The sequence below is a fragment of the Anolis sagrei genome, chromosome 3 (assembly GCF_037176765.1).
Source record: "Anolis sagrei isolate rAnoSag1 chromosome 3, rAnoSag1.mat, whole genome shotgun sequence".
In the NCBI taxonomy this organism is placed as follows: domain Eukaryota; kingdom Metazoa; phylum Chordata; class Lepidosauria; order Squamata; family Dactyloidae; genus Anolis; species Anolis sagrei.
The window spans coordinates 245,594,409-245,620,496 of NC_090023.1; the positions used below are offsets into that span (position 1 = coordinate 245,594,409).

A 26,088-nucleotide genomic window follows, 5' to 3' on the forward strand; every position below is an offset into this window, starting at 1 on the left:
TGGGACATTCTGGAAGTCAAAGGATAGTTTACATGTCCCCAAGTAGAAAGCAAAACAAAACGGGAAGCAACAATCAGTCCACTTCTGGTTTGGAAAAAAATGAATTTTCTAATATTAAATAGTGCAAGGGCCCTGCAATCTATTCCCAGAGATTTTCAGAAGAGATAATTTTACCTTTTTGCCTAAAGGGGAAGTTAAATCATCCCTGCTATTAACCAATCTAGAAACAGAAATCTAAATCCATGGCCATCTGCAGATGCTGTTTAAGATTGAATTTCATGTTGTTATGAGAAGCCTGGCAAGGCTCCGGTACCATGGAAGACTGCAGTTGAGAAATGCTGAGCCAGTTTCCTTTATGCATCTATGATGGAAATTCTGTGACTGCCATGTGTTTTTTATGCATATGCTTTATTAGATTTAGATTCTGGGTGCTTTTTATACTTGTTAGACTGAATGTCTTTTTCTCCTGATGATCAAAGATAACCTTGATATGCAGCTCTTACTGCTGGTGCAGAATGGCTACCAGCCTATGTTCAGTGAACTTATACAGTGACTGCAGACTTCACTTGACGCTGTAGCATTTGCTCTCTCTTGTCATTTCTTTAATAATTGCCCTTGTATAATACTTGAAAGAGTACCTAAAATTCTTTTTGCTTTGCTAGGATGTGGAAGAAGTTTATGCAGGCGATATCTGTGCATTGTTTGGCATTGATTGTGCCAGTGGTGATACATTTACAGATAAATCTAGCACTGACCTTTCCATGGTAAGTTTTCCCTTAGTTGACCTGCTGTGGCTTTATTTAGATTTAGGAAGCTTTCCAAAGCGGTAGAAATGGGAGACTACTCACTCAACAGGACTTTGTCCCTCCCTTCTGCCTTCAGTGGCTTCCTACAGATCTCCACTAATGAGTCTTTCAATCCTCCAGAACTATATACAGGAGAAGTCAGCAGATGGAAGCAGTTAGATTAATTTAAAACTCTCTCTGGCTTTTCACCCTGAATTCCTAAAAGGTTACTCTGTTGTCTTCCTCATCAAAATGTCATCTTTACAGTGTTTTAGGAGAGCAATGTTTGAACATTCGTTTTATAACTGTCACAAACTTAATAAAAACTAAAAACATGACAGTATGAAGATCATACTAACAATTTATGTTCCGGTAGCATGAAAGGGCATGGTCAGGGCTATGTAATGCAATGAATACAACTCTGTTTTGTTTTTAAGTTTCAGATTCTGTTAGGTATGCAGTACTGCCTAAAATCCCAAGGTTTTTCAAGAGAAGGAGGAATTTTGATAGCATGTTTTAGGACATGATTTGACTCCAGTATTCTAATACGTTATAGACAGCAAGTCAGGAGAGCAGGGAAACAAAGCAGACTTGAAGATCGCTGCCCACCTCATCATAGTGACATGAATGAATGAAACAGGGAGAACCTATGCTTACCTGATCATGCGATTTCTCTGCAGTTCATCCCCCAAAGAGAAAGTTGAAACAATATTGTGTAAGCCAGCTATAAATATGTGCCCTTCATTTAAGTTGTTAGATATAAAGTATCACCTGAACAGGCCCAAAGTGAAATGAATTTACTCACATCTTCAAATGGTCAAGTTATTTCTGGTAGGAGCAAGGCCCAGTTCTGGTATCATCGCAGCAGAGCAAGCATCTGCCTAAGCATATTTACTACTTCCATAATACACAGCTTTTGTGGTTTATTCAACCTACAGTTTTTATTAACTCCAGATTGGGTGAAATCTCTGACTGCCAAGGTTTAACAAAATCTGGAAGTTTTGAATTATGGACGGTGACAGAAGAGAGATTTGGGTATTCTTTTAATAAACCGTGATTTATTGAATCGAGATTATTCTAGAACAGACTGAATTTTATAGGAGAACAAATTCATCAGGCAAGAAGAAAATGTGGTCATCTATTCAGAATGCTTTCTTCATGGAATGTATATACAAGAGTATTTTTGAGCACACAGTAATTTGAATATCGATTTCTGTAAAGAGCCATTTTGAGATTTTTAAACTGACAAATAGTCATTCTCTTTTGTTTTGTGCAGGAATCTATTCATGTTCCTGATCCTGTCATTTCAGTAGCAATGTCAGCATCAAACAAGGTAAAGAGTCTGAAGTTTTAAAAAAGTAAATAATATTATATCTAGTTTGGGGAAAAAATACTGTGATTTGATTTGAGAAGAAATAACCAAGGTTTAACCACATTTACCAAGTGTGTTCAGGAATAACTAGGCTTTATGCTTTAACAGAAAGTATGCATTTGTATGCTTGTGTTGTTTGTATTCTACCCAATGTCAACATTGCCTTGAGTGAGAGAAGTTAAAAGACTGTGAAGCCAGCGTAAGCCTCTAGCAGTTTATTGAGGTGGCTGAGTTTTTCTGGTCTTTGTTCTGGAATGCTTTTGAAGATGACTACAGGAGGGGAATGGACCTTGCATAATGTGATGCATTGTATATTTGTTACCTTGCATAACATACTGCATTGTATATTTACTGCTTTCTTTTTAATGGTTATGTTTTTAATTGGGTTTTATTTCCTATATGTTTTACTTTATTGTATTGTTCTGTGTGTTTATTTTAAGTTCTGTTTCAGGCACTTTGTGCTATATGTCAGCTGCCCCGAGTCCCATTGGGAAGATGGAGTCGGGGTACAAGAATAAAGTCATTATTATTATTATTATTATTATTATTAACTGGTTAAATTATTTTTGAAACTATTGCATGAGGTGAATTTTTAGCTATGTTTATTTTAACTCTTGTAAGCTGCTCTGCATCACAAACTGAGAAAGAGATGAGATATAAATAAATATTGGACTAATAATAATTTTACTGGATGGTCAGCAACTTCGGGGGTTTTGTTTATGAAATGATTAAAATTCAACACATTAATTTACACAATTATCTTTAATCTAGAATGATTTGGATAAGTTTTCAAAAGGTATAAATCGCTTTACAAGGGAAGATCCCACTTTCCGAGTACATTTTGATACGGAGAGCAAAGAGACCATCGTTTCAGGAATGGGAGAACTACATCTGGAAATCTATGCTCAGGTGATAATTAAGAGTGCTTTGATGAACTATATAACTGACTTTAACTTTTGTTTCAGAAAGTATTTCTTTATTTTAACTTAGTTTTTTTCACTGGTTCCAGGCAGAAGAATGTTGTAAACTGTATAGCATTGGTTCAACTTTAGCAATTGGACCTAAGTTAATATTTTCTTCTGTTTACAATTTGTGAAATATTGGTTGGGATTCAAGGTTCTTTTTTCATAATTACAGGATATGGATAAAAGTATCTTCTTTGAAGCGAGTGGGAGCTTGCTAATATAATATAATATAATATAATATAATATAATATAATATAATATAGTTTTTATAAAGAAAAAACTCAACAAAAATCAGATTTTGGATTTTGTTTCATATATGATTGTAAATAACATTAAATATTCATATGTTGATTTCTTTAGCTTGGCTGAATGTATTTGCAGCTATTTTAATCAGTATATATGTGTATGTTTTTACTCAGCGAATGGAAAGAGAATATGGTTGTCCTTGTGTTACTGGAAAGCCTAAAGTCGCCTTTAGAGAGAGCATTGTGGCAACTGTACCGTAAGTATTAACTGACAAACAAGAACCACCAAACTAACGTCACAATATGTTTGCTTTGGTTTTCACAATATGCATAGAATTGGACATGTTTTTGAAGCTGAATAAGCCTGTTGTGTAACTATTGTTTTCTGTATTTAGTTGCTTTAAAAACTGTTTCAAAAAGCTCTAAGAGTAGCATAGAAGACGTGAAGCTAATCTTGAGCTGCACGCTTTGGCTGGCGGCTGTTCTGTGTTACTTTCACTCCATGCTGTGGATTCCATAGTACTTGCATATGCCAAGGAATAATTTCCTGTGGATAAAATAGCACCAGAAGTTAGTAAAATCTAAACATTAGGAGACCCAGGGAGCTTTAATTCAGGTCTGGTCTTCTGACAAAAATCATTTATTAATCTAGTATGCACATGTCAGGTGACATTTTTCTTCTCTCTCTCTCTTGTCATTTTCACATTTGTATGTTCATGAAGTATAATAAGCTACAAATGAAAAGAATCCAGAAGGTAGATGAATAATGACAAATAATTCCACACATTATTGGATTAAAGTCAACTTTTTCAGATCTCTAATATAAAAATAGGCTATCTATATAGTTAATTCAGACTTATGTGGGCAAATTGTGGCCAAAGCATTAGGCAGAGTTTGAAAACAAAAACAAACAAACAGACTTTAGGGTGATCTTTTCCATAGACCATTAGAGGTTAACCTTAGAAATGCGGTGAATTGAATGCAGCGGTTTTCTTTCTTTAATGAAAATAGCCTATCACTGAAGTAGACCTATGGAAAGAAGTTTCTGCCTTAAGGAAGGGTGATCTGTAATTTATGATAATTTTCAAGTCCCTTATAACCCTGTTTTTGACTCTGTTTTAACTCGCATCAAGCCATGAGGAGAAATAAAATGATGATGATGATTATCACTATTATCATCATCATTATTATTACTGTTACCCCATAAAAGGCACAAAAGGCAGTCCCCAAGTTACAAACATCCAAATTACAAATGACTCATAGTTAAGAACGACGGTGAGACAACAGGAATTGCAGGAAATCTACCATTTGGAAGGGAAAATCACTCCTGAAAGAGTTATCATGGGGAAAAGGGGTCTCCACTGAAGTTTTATCACCAGTTCTTGTTTCCACAACCAGCCAATTTTTTTTTAAAAAAAATCAAGTTCTCACAAGACAGAAAGTGCAGTGAAATCTCCTGAATGGGCACAGACAGCACAACAAACACCACAGGGGTGTTAACCCTTCTCTATGCTATCCAAAGCTTTTGTGTGTGGGGTGGGGGTGGAGTTACACTTAAAAATGCACTTGTTTTGACTTAAATACAATTTCATCTTAAGAACAAACCTGCAGAACCTACAGTATCTTGTTTGGAACTTGACGACTATCTGTATAAGTAATTGGTTCAGAAGACAAACAATGGAAGTTTTAATTTCTGTTTAGTTGTTCATGTCCTTTGTAGTAGTATTGCATGGAAGGCTCTTAACCACCCTCCCCAAACAAGCAAACTGATATGTAAACTTACTTACCTGGGAGACCATATCATGAAGTAAAACAACAAAGGAAAATTCAAGGTAGTCATCTTTTCTCTTCTGAAATCAACAAAAGGAAGGGGAGAATATTCCACTTTAGTTAGCACAGAGCTAATTGCAAATGTTTTCATTGAACATAAAAGGCTGAAGAGCTGAATAAACAAATGAGGGAATTTGTTTTGCTTTTCTGGTCATTTTAGCCACATAAATTCTAAAAATAGCATTGTGTAGCCGACATTTTACCAGCACATTTGCATGATGAGGGACCTTATTGGAATCACAATATGCTACATTCACAGCTTTTTCTTCATCTACCAAGGAAATCTATAGAGAGTTATATTCTCTATAGAAACATTGAATTATTATTATTATGCTTATTATGTTTATTATTATGTTTATTTATAACCTGCTTTTTTCCTCCAAAAGGAGACTCAAAGCTGCTTACATTAAAAGCATTTCAATACAATTTAAATTTTACAGATATAAAAAAATTAAAACAGGATTAAATATCATCGACTGACCAGGAGCGCCTCTGTCTTGTCTGGATTAAGTTTCAATTTATTTGGCCTCATCCAGTCCATTACTGATGATAGACACTGGTTTAGGGTCAAGACAGCTTCTTTGCCTTTAGATGGGAAGGAGTAGTAGAGTAGCAAGTCCTTTACATATAGGTGGCACCATATTCCAAAACTCCAGATGACCTCTCCCAGAAGTTTCATGTATATTTTAACAAGATGGGGGACAAAACCAAACCTGAGGAACCCCACACGACAACGGCCAGGAGTTCCTGTACTGTCGTCCATGAAGGAACGGAACCATTGTAAAACAGTGCCCCCCAGTCCCCATCCCAGAAAGACAGTCCAGGAGGATATCATGGTCAATGGTATCGGAAGCTGCCAAGAGATCCAGAAGAACCAACAGGGACACACTCCTTCTGTCTACCTCTCTGCGTAGGTCATCCACCAAGGCAGTCAAAGCGGTTTCTGTTCCATAGCTAGGCCTGAAACCAGATTGAAATGGCTCTAGATAATCCATGTCATCCAGAAATCCCTGGAGTTGGAAGGCCATTACACCCTTGCTCAGAAAGGGAAGGTTGGACACTGGCCAATAGGTGTTCATTATGAGGGGGTCAGGGATCACTTTTTAAATATAACTTTCACAACTACCAACTGATACAGCTCAGCTGGACAGTTCCTTGCAGATACAGTAGTGTCAGCTATAAACAATTTCTCTGCTGCATCCATTGCCACAGAGTAGGCTTTCAAATACACTCTAGCCTGTGCTTCATCAGATTTGCTTTGAGTTTTCCACCAATGTTGCGGTGTCTCTCTCACTTGCTTCATCGCCACCAACTCCTTTGAAGAGTAAGGGGCTGGTTTGGCTCTCCTCCCTGAGAGGGGACATTCAGGAGCAATTATGTCCACTTTTTCCCATTCCAAAGGTTAGCTAGTGCTTCAAGGGGTTTGTAAGGTGGAGCGTGCCGTTTCCAGAAATCCAAGGCTATCTTTAACTATTTAGAACCATAAAGGGTGGTCCCAACTCCTAAAACCCACTCATTCATGGCCCCCATAAATGTATATTATTTATTATTGGGGAGGGGTTGGTTGATTTCCCCCTTAACAGCCAATGTTGCCTATAGAACATGCAGTTATTAGAACTCTGCTAAATAGAATATTGAAGTAGTTGCAAGCTACATTTAACCAATCACTGGGTGAAATATAAATTAGAAAGGTAGATGGATAGTTAGATCATTGGCCACCTTGAGACGCTTTAAGAGATATCATCTTATAAACAGCTGGTTTTTTTTTTTAAAAAGGAACCGGAAGAGTCCCTTTAAGAGTATCTAAATCCACTTTTAAAGCACTTTTGAGAGAAGCTAACTTACCACTTGCTTGACACTTTCAATTTGTGCCAAGTTGTACAATGTGTCTTCTGTGGAAATCTGCCATATTACATGTGAACAGGCAACAAGGGCTAAATTCCGAACAGGCTCCATTTCTGCTGCCATATTTCCATAATTGTCTGGTAACAGAAACAAAGTTAATATTGAGATATGGAAAGTCTTGATTGGTGTTTGTCTAGATATTATATAAAAACTTGTATTATATGCCTTATCGTCCCCCAAAAAACCTTTGCAGTTCAGTAAACAGTATGTAAATGGCCCTTGTGCCATTTGGTGCAGTTGGTGCTCTTTACTCTTCAGTCGTATCATGGCCTTGCATTTGGTGAAATGTGAAGGTATGGGGTTTGGGGGAGGGGGGAGACAACATGGCTAGGGCATTATGACCAGGATTCATGTAGAAGGAAGCCATGGGAATTTTAATAATTTATAACCTCCACTCCCTGTTGAAATAATATATATATACAGGTTGAATCTCCTTTACCCAAAATACTGGGATGAGAGGTTTTTCAAATTTGGAATACTTGTATCTACATATACAGAGTTAAATAGATAGGGGGAAAGGGGGGGGGGGGTAGTCACATGTCCAGCATCCATTGAATTTTTCCTCAAGTTGCTCTAACGGGGGGGGGGGAGGAGAGTGGGGGGGGAAGGAGAGTGGGGGGGGAAGGAGAGTGGGGGGGGGGGGGCTCAGCTTATGTAAGGTCTCTGAAAAAAAGATGTCCCAGGCACAGTAGCCAGGAAGGGAGTAGCAAATTAACACCCCTTTCCTGTGAGACTTTTTATTCTCTCTGTGATGGTAGCTGATGGAGTTGCTTTGCCCTTTCCCTCCTTGTATGTTTTCCATCCAGGCTCCTTGAAGAAAGCTTAGCATGTGCTGAATATGCGACTGGCCCCGTTTCCACAAAGGTGGAAGTAAGAGCTGCTGGCTATTTTGTTTGTTTGTTTTTGGAGTATTTTGGATTTGGATTTCTGAATAAGGGAGACTCAATCTGTTCTTTTTTCCACACCCAACTATACTGTAACTGTAGAGATTACATTAAAACTGGATATAAATTTTCTCCAAATTTTGTACTGCAAATCAGCTTTGCACGTGTAGTCCAGTGGATGCTGGACATGTGACTACCTTCTTAAAACGAAATATAACAACATTCCTCAGAACAAGCTATGTTAGTTTATTTCATCAAAACAAACAAATGAATCAGATGGTGGTCAAGTTGGTCTTTTCTTACAGAATGGGAGACTCCACCCCACCCTGTAATTAAAAGCCCTACTCAGGACTTGCAAACACATGGCTTTCCTCTCACTGCCGCCCACTTTGCTGAACATTATTTTTCAATGAGTCACACCATTTTGTAAGATGTCCAAAGAACAAAAGCCTTCGTTCCACTATTTTAGATTCTAGGGAGAGTTTGGGCTTGATTTGCACTCAGATGTTTACTCAGATTTTTTGGCAGGAGATTTTATACATAAAGCACTCTTCCAGTATCACTTTTTAGATGAACTCTTATGATGATTTCCCTAATTTATCCTTGAATAATGTATTCTGGCATTTGTGGACCAGAGTCTACTTCCTCAGACTCATAGAATGTCAGCTTGAATTGCTAGGTATAGATGCACATGGATGTGAGAAAGAGAAAAATGTTTGCAGAAAGAACAAGTTAGAATAAGATGTTAAGAACCAGACTTACTGGGTCATGCATTTCCTTAATAACCTCACAGCTAACTTTTTTTCCTACGGGCTCATGGTGACATTCCATGCATCTGATGATACAGACTCTGTCCTATGAAGCATAGGTCATAGTAAATTATTATTATGCCACAAGAAATTGGCTATCGTTAGTTTTTAAAGTGATACAAGATTAATTATTTCTGTTGTAAAACTACTGCTACATAGCCATGTATGAAGCAAAAACACACATATATAGAGGGGAAGCTGGAGCTCTTACTGGAGCACATCAGTGAGGAAAGAGACTACACTGCACCATTTTTTTCATTTGCGATATTTCAGAACTTCTGTTTAGCATTCAGAAAGTACAATCTCAAGTCATAAAAAATATATTTTTAAAAACCTGGGATTTTTTGTGCCTCTAGTGGTTCAGAAAGATTCTTGATCTTGTTGTAAAACTTGTTATCTGCCTCGTCTGTATTGATCTCAAGCTCCCCTTCCACAGTGTAATGCACTTCTGCAGCAACATGTGGGTCACCGTGATGATAAAGAATCTCAGCCGTGCAGTTCACAGGACTTCCCTGTTGGGGGAAAAACATTTAACATGGGAAAAATTCACTGGAACGTGCTAGCATAGATTTTTACTTCATTTTTATACTTGATACTGTTTAATATATCTCAAAGATATATCTTTCTGTTAGAACAGTCATGCATTTTCCTTTGCTCACATCCTACTGTGAATCTTGAATACTCACAATAACTGAGGACTACTTTGAATTTAAAGAAAAATGTCATGTAGATTCTCTCTACACCACCTCTTTTTACACAACTGCTCTGATTATTATATTTATTATTAGTTATATTTCTAACTTGTCTTTCAGCATGTTCAGGGCAACAAATAGGACTCTTGTACTCCACCCTTTATCCTCCTAACAACCCTGCAATGTAACTAATGACCCATGGTCAACCAGTGCATTTCAACCTTCTGTAGGAACTTGATACAATACTGTGGAATGGCTACTTAAGAGCATCCCAACTTAATGTTCTTAACTGAAAGCTGTTGCTCAGCTTAAGTTTAGCTTTGACATAAGAGCAGCATTTTGAGTTAAAAGGTAGTGCCAGAGGGAGTGCTAGTGTGAGACTATGGGGGTTTACGGCTTCAAGGAAGCAGCCTCCATGCCTCATGTTCTTGTCCACTTTGGGAAATTGCTGTCTGCCTTGCTTTTTCTGCTTTAAGGAACTTTGGGTTAGATGATTTTGTGTGGTTTTTATTCCGGGTATGTTTGGATTCATGAAAAGAAAGAGGCAGAGAGCAAGAGAGGGAGGGAGGCTGGAATGAGTACAGTATGAAGAAAGTGATGCTTCTGCCTCTTCGCTTTGTGCTTCCTTGTACTTTGTACTTTTACCATTTTAAAGTTGACCTTTTTTATTGTTCCATATGAATGTGCAAATATACATTATTTGTTATTTATGAAGTACATTTTCTTAATTATAAACATGTAGCAAAAATGGAGGGGGTTGGGGCTGAAATGGATTAATAGCATTTCAATGGAAAAATCCACTTTTGAGATAAGAGAGTTTTGGGTTAAGAGCTCAATCACGGAATGCATTAAACTCATAAATGCATTAAAGTCAAGATATCACTGTATTTCCAAAAGTCCTGAAGCCACAACACTATGCTAATTCTCTTGATGCCTGGAATTATGCAGATTAATATATAGTCTTTCTCTTGTTATGGAATCCTGCTGTGGTGGATGGTTTGTGCTGCAGGATTGCCTGCTCGAATTGTGCCAAAATTACTTATAGAAATTTTTACAGAGTTCATATCAGAGCTTGGCTGAAAAAGTCTGGCCTGGTTTCCTATGGACCGTAGTGCAAGTATTCAAAAAGTATATATGAAATGAATGAATGACAGATAAAGCTAGGTGTTTTGATTTTTTAAAAAAATCACTTGACAGAAATGTGTGCATTTAACAATTTACTGTATGCAGATTTTATGAATAAACATAGAATCACATATATTTGAAGAGCAAACATAATTGAACAATCACATATGGTGCTCAGTTTTTGTTAGGATAGAGAGAAGGAATATTTCACCTGCCCCATTTCTCAATAATGTGATATGTTCAGGTTCCTCATTGCAATACAATTATATATATATATAGAGAGAGAGAGAGAGAGAGAGAGAGAGAGATTGGTAGAGCTATAGGTAAGAAGTACAAATATGATTGTGTACTGTGGTCATCCAATTTTGTTCCATTTTAAATTGTGTTAGAGAATATCCCAGTTGGAAAACATTTTATTTATTTATTTATTTATTTATTTATTTGACTTGTATACCGCTACTCCCAATTTGGTTTACAGCAGTAGATTAAAAACAATACAATTAACTTTAAAATACAATAAAAACACAATAAAAACAAGAACAGACATAGTCCCGAGTTATTCATGCATACACACACAAGCACACATGCAAGAGACATGGTTGATAAATAAGTAGGACTTACTTTCTGAAGGGCCTCTTCCAGTGAAACCTTCAGATGATATTTATTTCCAACTCCTGGAATGCGCTTTACAAAAAGAAAATAATAGTTTTGCATATTATTAATATTTTACCAGACTCAGGTAGCATTGTTGAAAAACAAGAAATCTTATGACTGCAGATGAAAACAAAAAGAGGACATATATTACCTTGATTCCATAAGGAAAGTGATATATTTAGTTATCTCCTGATATAATAAGTGGAATTTAAAAGTCTTCAGTTTAGTGGATGGTTTCTTATGATTAGAAGCAACAGCTAGCCGTCTTTTCCTAACCAACGGCTGAGATCACGAGAGAGTGATAATGCTCATGGGGCACAGATATGGAGAGATATGAGGAGGCACAGCTTCATTAGGAAGTTGTCTGTCTTTTATTTTGCCCAAAGATACAATCAGATGGGTTGCTGTGAGTTTTCTGGGTTGAATGTCCATGTTCCAGAAGGTTCTGGAACATGGCCATACAGCCCGGAAAACTCACAGCAACCCAGTGATTCCGACCATGAAAGCCTTCAACAATACAATCGGACGATTTCTGTATGGGTTGTAATTTGATCAAGGAACCAGGCCTAAGGAGCAGATGAATGTCTTAATTTGCATCGAGCGAGAGGGCAGGGCTCCAGATGTTGTTGGACTGCAACTCCAATGATGCCTGGATGGATGTTGCAGTCCAATATTGCTGAAACCGAAGGTAGAGGGGAAATGCTTTCAATAACCAACCTTAGAATTATTGTTTTCCACTGTCAGTGAGCTGTGTTAGGAGTGTATCCCTATACAGTGTTTCCTCGCTACTTCATGGTTCGCTTTTTGCGGACTTGCTGTTTCGTGGATTTTTGCCTTCCAGTTTATGAATGGTTGCCATTGCCCAGAGTGGCGTTCTAATCCCACCACCTGGCAATGATGTTGTGTGGAAGGGGGTTTCACCCTCCCCCTCGGGAGAGAGGCAACCAATCAAGAGAGATTGCAAAGCATAGCAGAGATAGCTAGCAAAAAAAGGGTGTGGTGCCTTTAAATCTCTCCTCGCTTCTGCCTCTCCCTCGGAACACTATATACATATATAGCGTCCCTACTTAGCAGATTTTCACTTTTCATTGGTAGTCTTGAAAGGTATTTTGCTGCCATGGCCTTGATTTGTTTCTGCCTTGTGGGAGTAGCAACAGTAACCAAAGGTTGAGGTCACGAGAATGTGATGGCAGCAACAAGTCAGAGGACATCACAAGTGGAAACGCTCAGGTGTATTGTCCACACTGGGAGTTGTAGTTTGGCGAGGTGTTGGCGTAATTTGGCAGTGAAGGCTAAAGGCCTAATGCCTTTAGAGATTGTTTTAAACAGTCGATTTTAATGTTTAGATAAATGAATTTAATGCTTATGTACGTGTACAATCTTATTTATGTCCCGGCATTGAACGTTTGCCATTTGCATGTTGTGCTCTGCCCTGAGTCCCCTTTGGGGTGAGAAAGGTGGAATATATAGTTGAGTCTCGCTTATCCAACCTTCACTCATCCAACTTTCTGTATTACCCAACGCAGTCTGCCTCCCGCCCAGATCCACAGCTCTTTCAATACATTGTGATGTTTTGGTGCTAAATTCGTAAATATAGTAATTACATAAATACATAACGTTACAGTGTATTGAACTGCTTTTCCTGTCGATTTGTGGTAAAACATAATGTTTTGGTGCTTAAATTGTAAAATCATATCATAATTTGACATTTAATAGGCTTTTGCTTAAGCCCTCCTTATTATCCAATATTTTCGCTTATCCAACGTTGTGCCAGCCTGTTTATGTTGGATAGGTGAGACTCTACTGTCCATGTTTTAAATAAATTAATAAATAAGTCATAAGTAATGCTATAAGGAGGCTTTATTTGGAGCCCTTGGTGGCACAGTGGGTTAATGCGCTGAGCTGCTGAACTTCCTGATTGAAAGGTCACAGGTTTGAATCCGAGGAGCGGGATGAGCTCCTGCTGTTAGCCCCAGCTTCTTCCAACCTAGCAGATTGAAAACATGCAAATGTGAGTAGATCAATGGGTACCGCTCTGGCGGGACGGTAACAGCGCTCCATGCAGTCATGCTGGCCACATGACCTTAGAGGTGTCTACGGATAACGCCAGCTCTTCGGCTTGGAAATAGAGATGAGCACCAACCCCCAGATTCAGACACGACTGGACTTAATGTCAGGAGAAAACCTTTACCTTTGCTTATAAGGAGGCTTTAAAACATAGGCTGGATGGCCGTCTGTCAGGAGTGCTTTGAATGGGATTGTCCTGCTTCATGGCAGGGGGTTGGACTGGATGGCCTGCGAGGTCTCTTACAACTCTGTGATTCTGCAAGCATGGGCAAACTTTGGCCCTCCGGGTGTTTTGGACTACAACTCCCACAATTCCTAACAGCCTACCGGCTGTTAGGAATTGTGGGAGTTGCAGTCCAAAACACCCGGAGGGCCAAAGTTTGCCAATGCCTGCTCTATTTTAGCAGTTGAGGATGTCCTGTCTGGTTTTTTGTTTTGTTCTTTGTGTTGTTTTGGCTTTTCCTTAACTACCATGGCTCAATACTAAGGGCTTTGCTGATAATGAGGGATCAGCCCTCTGTGGCAGAGAAGGCTTGCAAAACTACAACTCTCAGCGTTTCCTAGCAGTCGGGCACCGCCTTGGGATAGCCGTGGCTGGATCCCATGGGGTCGTGGGAGCTGTAGTTTCTCCCTCTCCGTCAAAAGAGTGCTTCCCGTGCTTTGGGCGTCTCTCCTCTTACCTCCCTTCTCGCTTGGTGCACCGTCGGCACCTGGAAGAGCCTGCTGGGGCTGCCCCGCTGGGCGTTGATGTAGTGGGCGACCAGGCGGGCCGCCCGGGTGGCAGGGTAGTTGCCCCGCGGGATCTCCTCCTCCTGGCCCTCCATGCCGGGGCTGCGGGGCGAGGCTGGGGAGGAGGAGGAGGAAGAAGAAGGGTCGCCCGCGTTGCTGGCGGAGGCACTTCCAGCCAGGGAAGCAGGAAGCAGGAGGAGAAGCAGGAGGAGGAAGCGGGCGGGGACCCAGCAGCCCCGCCGACGCCTCTTCCCTCCCAGGAGCCCCATCTGAACCGGGAAGAAGGCAGGGAAGGAGCCGGGCTTGCTTCCGCGCTGGAAGGGCGCCCAGACTTTCCCAGGGCGGGGAAAAACTTGAAGGCTGGTCTTCATTGGCTTTTAATTCCTGCGTTTCAATATTGATATCAAGTCATAGAATCCTAGAGTTGGAAGAGACCTCATGGGCTATCCAGTCCAACCCCCTGCCAAGAAGCAGGAAAATTGCATTAAAAGCACCCCCGACAGATGGCCACCCAGCCTCTGCTTAAATGCCTTCAAAGAAGGAGCCTCCACCACACTCCCGGGCAGAGAGTTCCACTGCTGAACAGCTCTCACAGTCAGATTCAATACATTGTGATGTTTTGGTGCTAAATTCGTAAATGCAGTCAATACAGAGTTTATGCTAGGCCAGGAATCCTCAAACTGCGGCCCTCCAGCTGTTTGGGCCTTCAGCTCCCAGAAGCCTTAGCCAGCTTGTTTCGTTCTCAGGAATTCTGGGGGTTGGGGGCCAAAACAGCTGGAGGGCCGCAGGGAAGGAGCCGGATGCCTGTCTGTGGCATGATGTATAGCAGGCAAGGGCAAACTTTGGCCCTCTGGGTGTTTCAGACTACAACTCCTACAATTCCTAATATCCGGTAGACTGTTAGGAATTGTGGGAGTCAGGCCCGTAGCCAAGATTTCGATTCGGGGGGGGGGGGTTCGGGGGGGGTTGGGGGCAGCTGAGTTTCGGGGGGGGGGGGCTGAGTCTGAGTGAAAGAGGGTCTACCCTAGCAAACCTTTTGTATCGTTACCCCAAAACCCCCATGCATATGGGATATATTGAGCATGGTGATCAGATCATGATATGAATAAACATAACAGTTTAAATAATGCACCAGTAAGGCCTTTTCACGAACCACCATGAGAATTTCGGGGGGGGGGGGTGTGAAGCCCCTCAGGCCCCCTCCCCCCCCCCCGGCTACATGCCTGGTGGGAGTTGTAGTCCGAAACGCCAGGAGGGCCAGAGTTTGCCCTTGCCTGCTGTATAGTATGGTGTATGGAGTATAATATTAGTTCAACTTCTTTCTAATATTAACTTTCCAGCATGTGGAAACTACACTTACCTGCTATCTACCAATAACAACAACACTATGTAACATGATTTTGGTTCCTGGGTTTTCGGTGTTGTGTGTGTGTCAGGAGCGACTTGAGAAACTGCTTCTGGTGTGAAAGAATTGGCTATCTGCAAGGACATTACCCAGTGGACACCAGATGTTTGATGTTTTAACATCCTTGTGGGAGGCTTCTCTCATGTCTCCACACGGGGAGCTGGAGCTGACAGGGGAAGCTCATCCATGCTTTCTCGTGCTCTCTTCACATTTGAACCCTTGATCAAGGGTTAGGGTTATTTAATTACGTTTATTAAAGTTGCAAAAGTTTAGGGTTTTTTGTGGGAGGGACATCTTTGCAGCACGTTTTGCAATAATTTTTCAATGAATATCTCATTGAGTTTCAACCAATTCAACATACAGTAGTTTGTGGCAGCCACAAAAATAAAGTTTCTGGGGTGTAACAAATACTTTCTAAGTAAGTAACACACAATTAAAGAGGACATTGTACTTTGTGCTTTCCCCTCATGACGGGCGTTGGACTAGATAATCAATGTGGTCTCTTCCAACTTTATTATTCTATGATTCTATGTTTTATCTCTTTTTTGTGAGAGGAAACTGTAAGTACATTTTCTATAATGGATAGAAATGTGTCTTATTGTGATCCTTTTGGACTGCATCTCGCATAGTCCTTCATCATTGGGACTGTTAGGAACTTTTGGCAATCCACCATATATCTTCTCCCTTTAAAGGGATTTTCCATTTTGAAATCAGTACAGTGAAATCAGTACAGGCAGTCCCCAGATTACAAATGTCCTCATCACCAATGACTCATAGTATGTAGATGTCCAACTCCATCACTCCTTTCCACCTGCTACTAAGGAAGCTGTTCAGGCCCTGAATCGGTGCTTGGCAGCTGTGACTCTCTGGATGAGGATGAACAAATTGAAATTGAATCCAGACAAGACAGAGGTCCTCCTGGTCAGTCAAAAGGTCAAACAGGTCATAGGGTTACAGCCTGTCTTGGATGGGGTTACCCTCCCCCTAAAGACACAGGTTCACAGCTTGGGAGTTCTCCTGGATTCATCGTTGAGTCTGGAACCACAGGTCTCGGCGGTGACCAGGGGAGCTTTCTCACAATTAAAACTTGTGCACCAGTTGCTCCTTTACCTTGTGCAGTCTGACTTGGCCATGCTGGTCCACACTCTTGTTACATCAAGAATAGACTACTGCAGCATGCTCTACGTGGGGTTGCCTTTGAAGACTGTTCAGAAACTTCAAGCAGCAGCCAGATTTCTAACTGGGGCATCATACAAGGAGCATACAACTCCCTTTTTACGCCAGCTTTATTGGCTGCCAGTCTGCTACCGAGCACAATCCAAAGTGTTGGCTTTAGCCTATAAAGCCCTAAACAGTTCCGTATTTCCTTCCAAACATATCTCCTTCTATGATCCACCTCGGAGATTGAGATCTGGGAAGGCCCTGCTCTTGATTCCACTTTTCTCGCAAGCGCAACTGGTGGGGACGAGAGACAGGGCCTTCTCACTAGTGACCCCTTGACTATGGAACTCCCTTCCTAGTGAAATTAGAACAGCTCCCTCTCTCCTGACATTCAGGAAGAAAGTAAAAATGTGGTTATGTGACCAAGTTTTCAAACAGCAAAGCTTGTAGTGCACTACGGGCTTGATTTTGGATGGCATGATTTTAATAAATGTTTTAAAATTGTGTTGTTTATTGGTGAGTTTTAATATAATGTTATTATATTATTGATGCTTAATTTTTATGTTTTATGTCTAAATGTTCTTTTGTGCTTATGTTTTAATTTGGTTAGGTTAATTTATAGTTATATGTTATTGCCTTGCAGTTATCTTTTGGTTTTCACGTATATGTACGGCATTGAATTTTGCCTTTATAATGTTGGAAACTGCTTTGAGTTCCCTCAGGGGAAAACGCAGATATAAATGTAATAAAATAATAAATAAGAAAGAGGTTGAGACAACATGAAGTGAGAGGAATCTGCCCCTTGGAAGGGAAATTCACTCTTGGAAGAGTTATCATGAGAGAAGCTTTATCACCAATCCTTGTTTCTACAACAAGCCAAATTTTCAAAATTCAGTTATCACGGGACAGAAAGTGAGGGGAAATTTTTTGAATAGGGGCACAGAGAGCATGACAAACACCACAGGGATGTTAACCCTTCCCTATTAACATTTTAATTCTTTTATTCCAGCAAGAGTAGCTATTTTTGAGTCGCCTGTTAAGGGCTGAAAAATGCGGTATAGAAATAAAGCAAATAAATAAATAATAAATACATTTTTGATGTTGATGTTATGTTACGTCCTTGCATGTTGTTAGTAATTGCAGTGGTTTTATTTTAAGTTATTTTAATTTGACCTATGTACTTGTTGTTGTTGTTGTTGTTGTTGTTATCATCCTATCCAAAACGTTTGTGTGTGTGTGTCTGTGCCAATGCATGTCTGGAGTTATGTTTAAATAATGTACCTGTTCTGCCTTAAATACAAGTTCAACTTAAGAACAAACCTACAGAATCTGTCCTGTTTGTAACTTGGGGACTGCCTATACTCTCAGTCTCTCTTCACACAAAGTACACGAGCCAAAGATTCCACACTGACTCGCCTTTTAAAATGTCTTTTGCAGGTTTGATTTTACTCATAAAAGGCAGTCTGGTGGAGCTGGCCAGTATGGAAAGGTCATTGGATTTATAGAGCCTCTGGAACCAGAGAACTACACCAAGCTGGAGTTTGAGGACAGAACCGTTGGAACAAATGTCCCAAAGCAGTTTGTGCCAGTTATTGAAAAGGTAATCTTCCCGCCCCATAAAAAATCATGTTTTGCACGTTGGGAAACTGAACATTGTACCTTTTGGTAATACAAGTAGAACACGACATCAAGCCGGAAATTGACATTGGCTGAAGCAACATGTCAGTTGGGAAGCCATGTAACATTTATATAAAAAGAGCAATTATAAATAAAAACAAAACTGCAAAAAAACAAAAAAACATGCACATTACAAAAGTACAAAATAACATTGAAAAAAGCAACAATCCCTCCGAACTCTTAATGCATAGTAGATTGCAGGACATGGGGCTGCATGATATCCACTGGGGTTTTCTGGTGCCTCATTCTTGATCCATATTCTATTCTGACTGCTGCTTGTGTTTTTGGAAAATGCCATTGAAGTAATGTCTTTCCAAAGAGAAACAAGATAATTACATTGCATTTTATATACTTGATTTTCTGCTCACTTTCATAGTCACACAAAATAAGACATTCAGCCTGTCCTCAGTGTTGGTTTACTCTGAACATTCTCAGGCCCCTTCCACAAATCTGTATAAAATCCACATTTAACTGGATTATATGGCAGTGTGGACTCAGATAATCCAGTTCAAAACAGATATTGTGGATTATCTGCCTTGATATTCTGGGTTATATGGCTCTCATATGCCAAAAGAGAACAATTTATTTATTTATTATTTATTTACAGCTTTTATATTTCGCCCTTCTCACCCCGCAGGGGACTCAGGGCGGATTACAGTGTACACATATATGGCAAACATTCAGTGCCAATTTTTTGACATACAAACATATACTGACATACACAGAGGCTATTTAACTTTTTTCTGGCCACCAGGGGAGCTTTCATTGTTTGTCTGTGACGCTGATGAAGCACTTCCGCATTCCCCACATGCTTCCCCACTGGAATGCTTTGCTGGAGTTTTCTTTATGGCCTCATAAATCCGTTTATTTAGCCTCCCCACACTTTAAGGTAGTACCTTATTTTCCTACTTGACAGATGCAACTGTCTTTAGGGTTGCAAAAGTCGACAACAGGCTACACACAATTGGTTGGAAACCCACTCCAACCCGGGCTGGCTTCGAACTCATGACCTTTTGGTCAGAGTGATCTTAATGCAGCTGACACTCAGCCAGCTGCGCCACAATAGTGATAGTTTCCTCCCTTTAAAAATTAAGCAGACCCTCCAATCATGGTGACTCTTTTTCGTGATGGGACAGATTAAGAGCAAATGTTGGATTTTCTACATTCTGATAAGATTTCTCTGTTTTGATAATGGGAGAGAACAGGAATTTCCTCTGCACAGGAAGGTGTGTGTTCGTTCTTAGTGTTGAGACTAGACTTCCAAATGACAGTTTGGAAGTTTGTTTAAAGTGAATCTGTGCTAGATTGTGCACACAACAAACAACTCTATGGCCTTAGAGGCATCATATCAGGTCAAACTAGTTACATCCGCTACTGTCTAGGCAATGTATTACAAGCCAAATCTGCAGTAAACTATATTTGGGTTTGCATGCCCATTCAGAATGCATTTAACATTTCATTTGTAGTGGACATATTTCTTGTTGTATATATGGCGTGTAATCTTCCCTGTGCCTGTGTATCTTTTGCCGACTTTGTCTTTTAGCATCCATTCCCAACCACTAGAGCCCAAAGCTTCTGTTGTACAGTGTTCATTGGGGCAAACAGTGGAAGTGCAATACACTTTCAAAAGCTTTGTCTTCTTTTGGAGGGTGTTATATGGTTAGGTTCCACCCAACCGTTGGCTGTCGCTTTGCAGTTTGTTGTCAACTATACATTGGGACTTGGAAACTATGGAAGTTCAAATGTTGCATTTCAAAACAATGCATCACACCTTCAAGGAGTTCATTCACTGTCAAATTAGTCACAATCTTTTTAGTCTCATAATATTTTGACTGCACATTACTGTTTTGCTTCATACTTGTTATCTGCCCATTTCTAATAGCAGATAGAAATTCTGCCACTTGGAACGGAAAGTAACTAATGCACGTAACCTTCTTTCTAGGGGTTTCGTGATGCCTGTGAGAAGGGCCCCTTGACAGGTCACAAGATTTCAGGAATACGGTTTGTCTTGGAAGATGGTGCTAATCACATGGTGGATTCTAATGAAATCTCTTTCATCCGAGCTGCTGAAGGAGCGTTGAAGCAAGGTACGACTTCAGAGACAGGACACTTTCAAGCTCATCTACAAAGGCCTTCTGTCTTTTCTTCACTTCTTCTTACAGTTACCTAGATTACATATGCAATTCATCACTTTTCAGTCTATTTAATCAGTGTTGTCAGAAGCTTTAGAAGTATAATTTGTCATCCAGCCTTGATGTTTTACAAGTTTGCTGATAGCTCAAGTCAGCATTTTGATAATCACTTAGCTTAGTAATGTTAAGAATTCTAAGGTATCCATGGACTGCTCTGATTTCATTCAATCTTTTCCAAACCTTTCCAAAAGCAATCTTTGCTGCAGGCAATAGATTCACCTGTATTGTAATATACATTATAGTATTATTGGGTTATATAAATTATGGTATGCTCAAATGGAACCCCTGGTGGTGCAGTGTGTTAAACCGCTGACCTCCTAAACTTGCTGACCGAAAGGTTGGTGGTTCAAATCTGAGAAGTGGGGTGAGCTTTCGCTGTTAGGCAGTTGAAAAACATGTAAATGTGAGTAGATCAATAGGTATTGCTTTTGCAGGAAGGTAATGGCGCTCCATGCAGTCATGCTGGCCACATGACCTTGGAGATGTCTATGGACAATGCCAGCTCTTCGGCTTAGAAATGCAGATGAGCACCACCCCTCAAAGTTGGACACAACTAGACAATGTCAGGGGAAACCTTTACCTATGCCCAAATAGTCCTGATGCCTCTCTGTGTGTAGTTACAGGATTCTGATGTATGTGTGCTAACTCCAGTGTTACTTGTGTGATTGTCTCCTTATGTAATGAGAGCCCCATCTCCCTCCTCTTTCACAGTCCTCACTTCCATCTGCCTCTCAAATCTTTCCTGGAGGGGATGCACAGGCGCAGGATGAATTTGATGCAATAGCAGCTGTTTTATACATTGGTGGAAGGGGCCCAATTAATTATAGTTCTTCTAATTCTACTGTACATTTTGAATTCTGAAAACTGAATGTAGGCAGTCCCTGAATTACAAGCAATGTAGATTCTGTATGTTTGTTCTTAATTTAAATTTGTATGTAAGTTGAAACAGGTACATTTTTAAGTGTAACTCCAGCCATATATGTAATTATGTGCATAGGTGTTTGTTTTGCTGTCCATGCCCCTGTTCAGAAGATTTCACCTTGATCTACTCACATTTACATATTTTTCAACTGCCTAACAGCGAAAGCTCATCCCACTCCCCAGATTTGTCCCTGTGATCATTGGATTTTGAAAAAAATGGTTTGTTGTAGGAAAAAAGGGATTGGTGATAAAGTTTCAGTGGAGACCCCTATTTTCAATGATAATAACTTTTTTCAGGAGTGAATTTCCCTTCCGAGAAATACGTTTTTCTCACTTCCTGTTGTCTCACCCTCGCTCATAACTATGAGTTAATTGTAAGTCAGATGTTTATAACTTGGGAACCATCTGTTCTTCAAAATCCAAAATTGTTCATATAGGTGGCTGAGATAGTGACACTTTTGCTTTCTAATGGTTTAATATGCACAGACTTTGTTTCATGCACTAAATTATTTATAATAGCGTGTATAAAATTACCTTCAGGCTATCTATATAAGATGAATATGAAATATAAATTAATTTCATGTTTAGGCTTCCATCCCATTTCCAAAATATCTCATTATGTCAATGGAAGTATTACAAAATTGCGGTGGGGGAGGGAACACTTCTGGTCCCAAGCACTTCGGATAATAAATACTCAGCTTATAATTATTTTTTAATTGAAAAATAATGGAAAAACCAGTGTAGGGAGAGAGGTGTTCTAACATTTTCTTTTGTACTCTGGAAAATACAGTTATGGACAATGCGTCCGTGTGTATTCTTGAGCCCATTATGTCTGTGGAAATCGTGGCACCCATTGAATTTCAAGGAGCCGTGATTTCAGGAGTGAATCGACGCCATGGAATCATCACTGGGCAAGATGGAACTGAAGGCTATTTCACCCTCTATGCTGATGTATGTGCTTCAGAGTTTATTCAACCCACTCTTTCTTTACCAGAGAATGAAACCTAACTTTATTTTTTCAATGCATCTTAGTCTGTGAACATTTTATTTTAAAAAGTGAACATTTTATTTTAAAAAATAGATTTTGGTGACAGAGAAACTGTATATCAAGAAGGGAATGATTGTTGTAGAGTTATATGTGGGAGTCCTTTTTGTTCTGTGTTCTTTTGAGCCATTCTGTCCATACCATTATGTGGACCGACAATATGACTGTAGGTTGTCCACATGGTGGGGCTGCAGTCACAGCAGTTACTTTTGAAAGGTATTTGCCCTATGTTACAGTTAGTCCCGTCAAGAGGCCAAGTAGGTGATTCATATATCTCTGCTTCATCCAATGAAATAGATTCCTGTGTGGTATTTTGGCCATCAGGCAGCTTTTCAAAATGAGAGTCTTGAACTGGGGGCTTATATTAACCAATATTATGTTGAAGCCTATAGAAAATGTCGAAGCAAAGCCATGTTAGATTTGCCCTCACTTCCTTTCTTCACAGTTTAGGTTAAAGTAGACACTCTGATATCTTCCAGGTTTATTGACTATAGCAGGTGATCCATCTGTGGCTTGTGATGTCTCTGTGTGTTTCCTGTATACATAAAATGTCACACGAAAGGTCCTCAGACATTTTGGCCAGTAGCTCTTCCTTAGCAAGTGGCAAACCTTCTATATTAAGAGACATAATAGTTAGCAATGTCTATTATGCATACACACAATCATACAATGTCTGTATGCTTGTTCACAATGCTCTGCCTCATGTACAGAGGAAGAATTATTTAACAGACAATATGGTCGCTGTTTCCCGGTTTTGGTCAAAAATTATTTAGCCGCTTGTACTCCTATTTTTATCAGTTTTATACTAATGTATGCAATGCTTTTGATATAAAATAAATAAATCTCTGGCTTAGGTGTGGAATTGCACACTTCTACACCATAGAATGTGCAATTGTGAACAAGCTTCATAAAACCAGTTTGAATTGAAGAATTGGATATGGTTAACCTAGTGGGATGGATGAATTGTAAGATATTTTTCCCCATAGATTTTCCTTCTCTCTGAAGGTACATGTCTTTGTGAAGTCCAAGTTCCAAAGAAATGATACTGTGTAGGATAGATGAAGTGGTATTGTTTCTGACTACAATTTAGCTGTCCTGTGCAGCAAATAAAAACAGGTATGCATAGTTTTAGAAACTGTGTCTTTAAAAAGAGCCTTTCTAAAAAGCTGTGAGGAGGCATTGGAAGAGCTTCTTTAGAGAACAGATGTGCTGTGAGCAATCCTCAACCCTCATCCTGTGCAGATGTAGATTGATATCCATGCTATGTCACTTCAACCTAAACAAATCGAGCTACTTGGAGTTTATTCAGTAGTACTGTATATGCCTTCAAGTCATCTGTCCACCTATGCTGGCCCCATACATTTCCTAGGGTTGATCTAGGTGAGGAATACTCAGAAGTGGCTTTGCCTGTACATGTGAATTAAATTCAAAGGTGTAGACTAGGCTGCAGATTAGAAAGTGAACTCGTCTTCTAACTTCCTTGGTTTTTATAGGCAACGCATGAGGCTAAATTGAAAATATTTTGTTGCCAACCTTTTTGGAGTTTGCACTAAGCGCAGTTAGGCCAGTTCATAGAAGTTAACGACCTTTACTCCTCCTTGATACAGAATCTGCAGGAGTCTTGTTCAGAACTCTGTAGAATTGTATACATGCAGACTATTTCACTTGTGGCCTACATTATGAAAATAGCTCCTCTTTCACAACAACCCAAAATAATTTATTATATTATTAGTGGTCATGATAACCTAAAAGATTATATTTAGACATCAAGACCTTTTTGCTTTAGTTTTCCCAAAAAGCTAAATAGTTCTCTTCCCACTAAAATTGATATAAAATATACTTTCAATCTATTGCCAGGTCCCACTGAACAATATGTTTGGATATGCGACAGAACTGAGGTCATCCACTGAGGTAAGTGCTTAATTCATTAGCTTGTTGATTTTGTATCTCCGGTATAGAAGTAAGGCATGTTTGCTATAATCTATGCTCTACTGCAGTGTGTTAGGCCTGTTTTTATGTTGATGGTGACACAGCTTCTTGGAATGGTTGCCTGAGCTTTCTAAAAGTCGTAGGACAAAAATGCTGCTAGCTCTTATTGGCTGCTCTTAGAAAGCAGCAAATCAATCAGAAAGATCAGGCAGAAGGGGAAGACTGAATATATGCCTAGAAAGAGTCCAGAGTGGCTACTCAATGAAAGCCAGTTCAGGAAAACTAGATTTATGAAGGGTCTCTAGAGCCAGAGGAAGTGCACCCGTGTTTCCTCCTGATAGACTGCAGCTCCTATAAGTGTCATTCCACATATCTGATTACCATGGACTGTGAAATGTATAGTCTGAATCACTTGGAGGACAGCAAGCTTCCTATCTTTGATATAGAGAAATTGGGAGGGGGTGGAATTGTGCAAAATTGTAGTTTGAAATTTTTACATTTGAGCCAGATTTTGAATTGCATGGAAAGTAAGAACTACAGGCCATGTTGTTGTTTTTCTTTTGGAATGGCACGTAACTTTTGGTTGTGACTTGCTTTTCTGCTGTGCTCATCTTCCATAGTAGCTGTCCTAACATTGACATTCTATCTTCAGGGGAAAGGTGAATACACAATGGAATACAGTAGATATCATCCCTGTTTACCCAGCGTACAGGAAGAATTAGTTAACCGATACCTAGAAGCTACAGGTCAACTTCCCGGGAAGAAGGGCAAAGCCAAGAGCTGAGTCCCTTCTGGGTGAGCAGATTGTAAGGACCTGCTGATGAATGTCTGCTGCAATGAAGTTCTATTGATTTAAGAACTTTAGAAAATTCAGAACAGCTTGCTGAATTTCATTCTGGATCAATATTTCGACTTAATTATTAAGTCACTAAGAGACTGCTACTGCAACCATTATAAATTCCATTAGTTAATCATTGTCCTTAATTTAATAAAATATTGGCTTTGTTTTATGTGCTGGATATTCAGATTGTGCTGATCATATGTTTTCTTTTACCCTTCTTCCCTTTTTGAAATTCTCTCTTTTTTCTTGTTACTGTTGTGTGTTTTGCCTACAAGGATGAGGTTGTGGGGGGAGGGGGTGGAAGCCCCCTACATGAGATCATGGAGAGCATCTGCCAATCAGAGTAAACACCACTGAGCTAAAATTGAGAAATACAATGATCTTGTATAGCAGCTGAACATTTAACAAGGTGTTGTTGTTGTGTGCTCCTTCAAGTTGGTTCCGATTTAATGATGACCCTAAGGCAAAACTATCATGGCATCATCTTCAGAGAGGGATGTGCCACTGTTGTCTTTGAGGCTGAGAGAATGTGCCTTCTCCAATGTCATCCAGTGGGTTTTCATAGGGATTGGAACCCTGGCCTCCCAGAGTCCTAGTCCGTGCTGGCTCTGTGGATTTATACACACTTTATAACAATATACCGGTGGTACTATTGGATTTAAAGAATGAGAAAAGGTAACTAGTTTTATTTTTCTTCCTGATGTTTTCCTGCAGTTAAGCAATGAAGGGGGTGGGGGCTGAATCACATATTCCTCAACCATCTTCCCAAGAATGCTTACTCTAAATCAGTGGTTCCCAACCTGTGATTCATGGACCACTAGTGGTCCGCAAGAACTAAAATATGGTTGGCGGTCT

The 26,088-nt window shown here is 39.8% G+C and overlaps 2 protein-coding genes across 2 annotated transcripts in view; one reads left to right on the forward strand and one right to left on the reverse strand.

Moving 5' to 3' along the window:
• GFM1 (G elongation factor mitochondrial 1) overlaps positions 1–25,417 on the forward strand; it is a 42,608-nt gene extending 17,191 nt beyond the window's left edge. Inside the window, exons 10-18 of the mRNA XM_060767624.2 lie at positions 663–764; positions 2,062–2,118; positions 2,929–3,066; positions 3,542–3,624; positions 18,066–18,228; positions 20,248–20,392; positions 22,209–22,369; positions 24,321–24,374; positions 25,045–25,417. Coding sequence (XP_060623607.2) covers positions 663–764; positions 2,062–2,118; positions 2,929–3,066; positions 3,542–3,624; positions 18,066–18,228; positions 20,248–20,392; positions 22,209–22,369; positions 24,321–24,374; positions 25,045–25,176 — 1,035 coding nt within the window. The 3' untranslated portion in view covers positions 25,177–25,417. The remainder of the gene's footprint in view (positions 1–662; positions 765–2,061; positions 2,119–2,928; positions 3,067–3,541; positions 3,625–18,065; positions 18,229–20,247; positions 20,393–22,208; positions 22,370–24,320; positions 24,375–25,044) is intronic.
• LXN (latexin) lies at positions 2,882–14,448 on the reverse strand. The gene is made up of 6 exons (XM_060767626.2): positions 14,014–14,448; positions 11,234–11,296; positions 9,130–9,307; positions 7,043–7,179; positions 5,155–5,217; positions 2,882–3,914 (listed from the first exon to the last, which is right to left on the reverse strand). Exons 1-6 carry the CDS (start codon positions 14,431–14,433, stop codon positions 3,816–3,818), a joined length of 960 nt encoding a protein of 319 aa, XP_060623609.2. The 5' UTR covers positions 14,434–14,448; the 3' UTR covers positions 2,882–3,815.
• Positions 25,418–26,088: the final 671 nt, after the last annotated feature.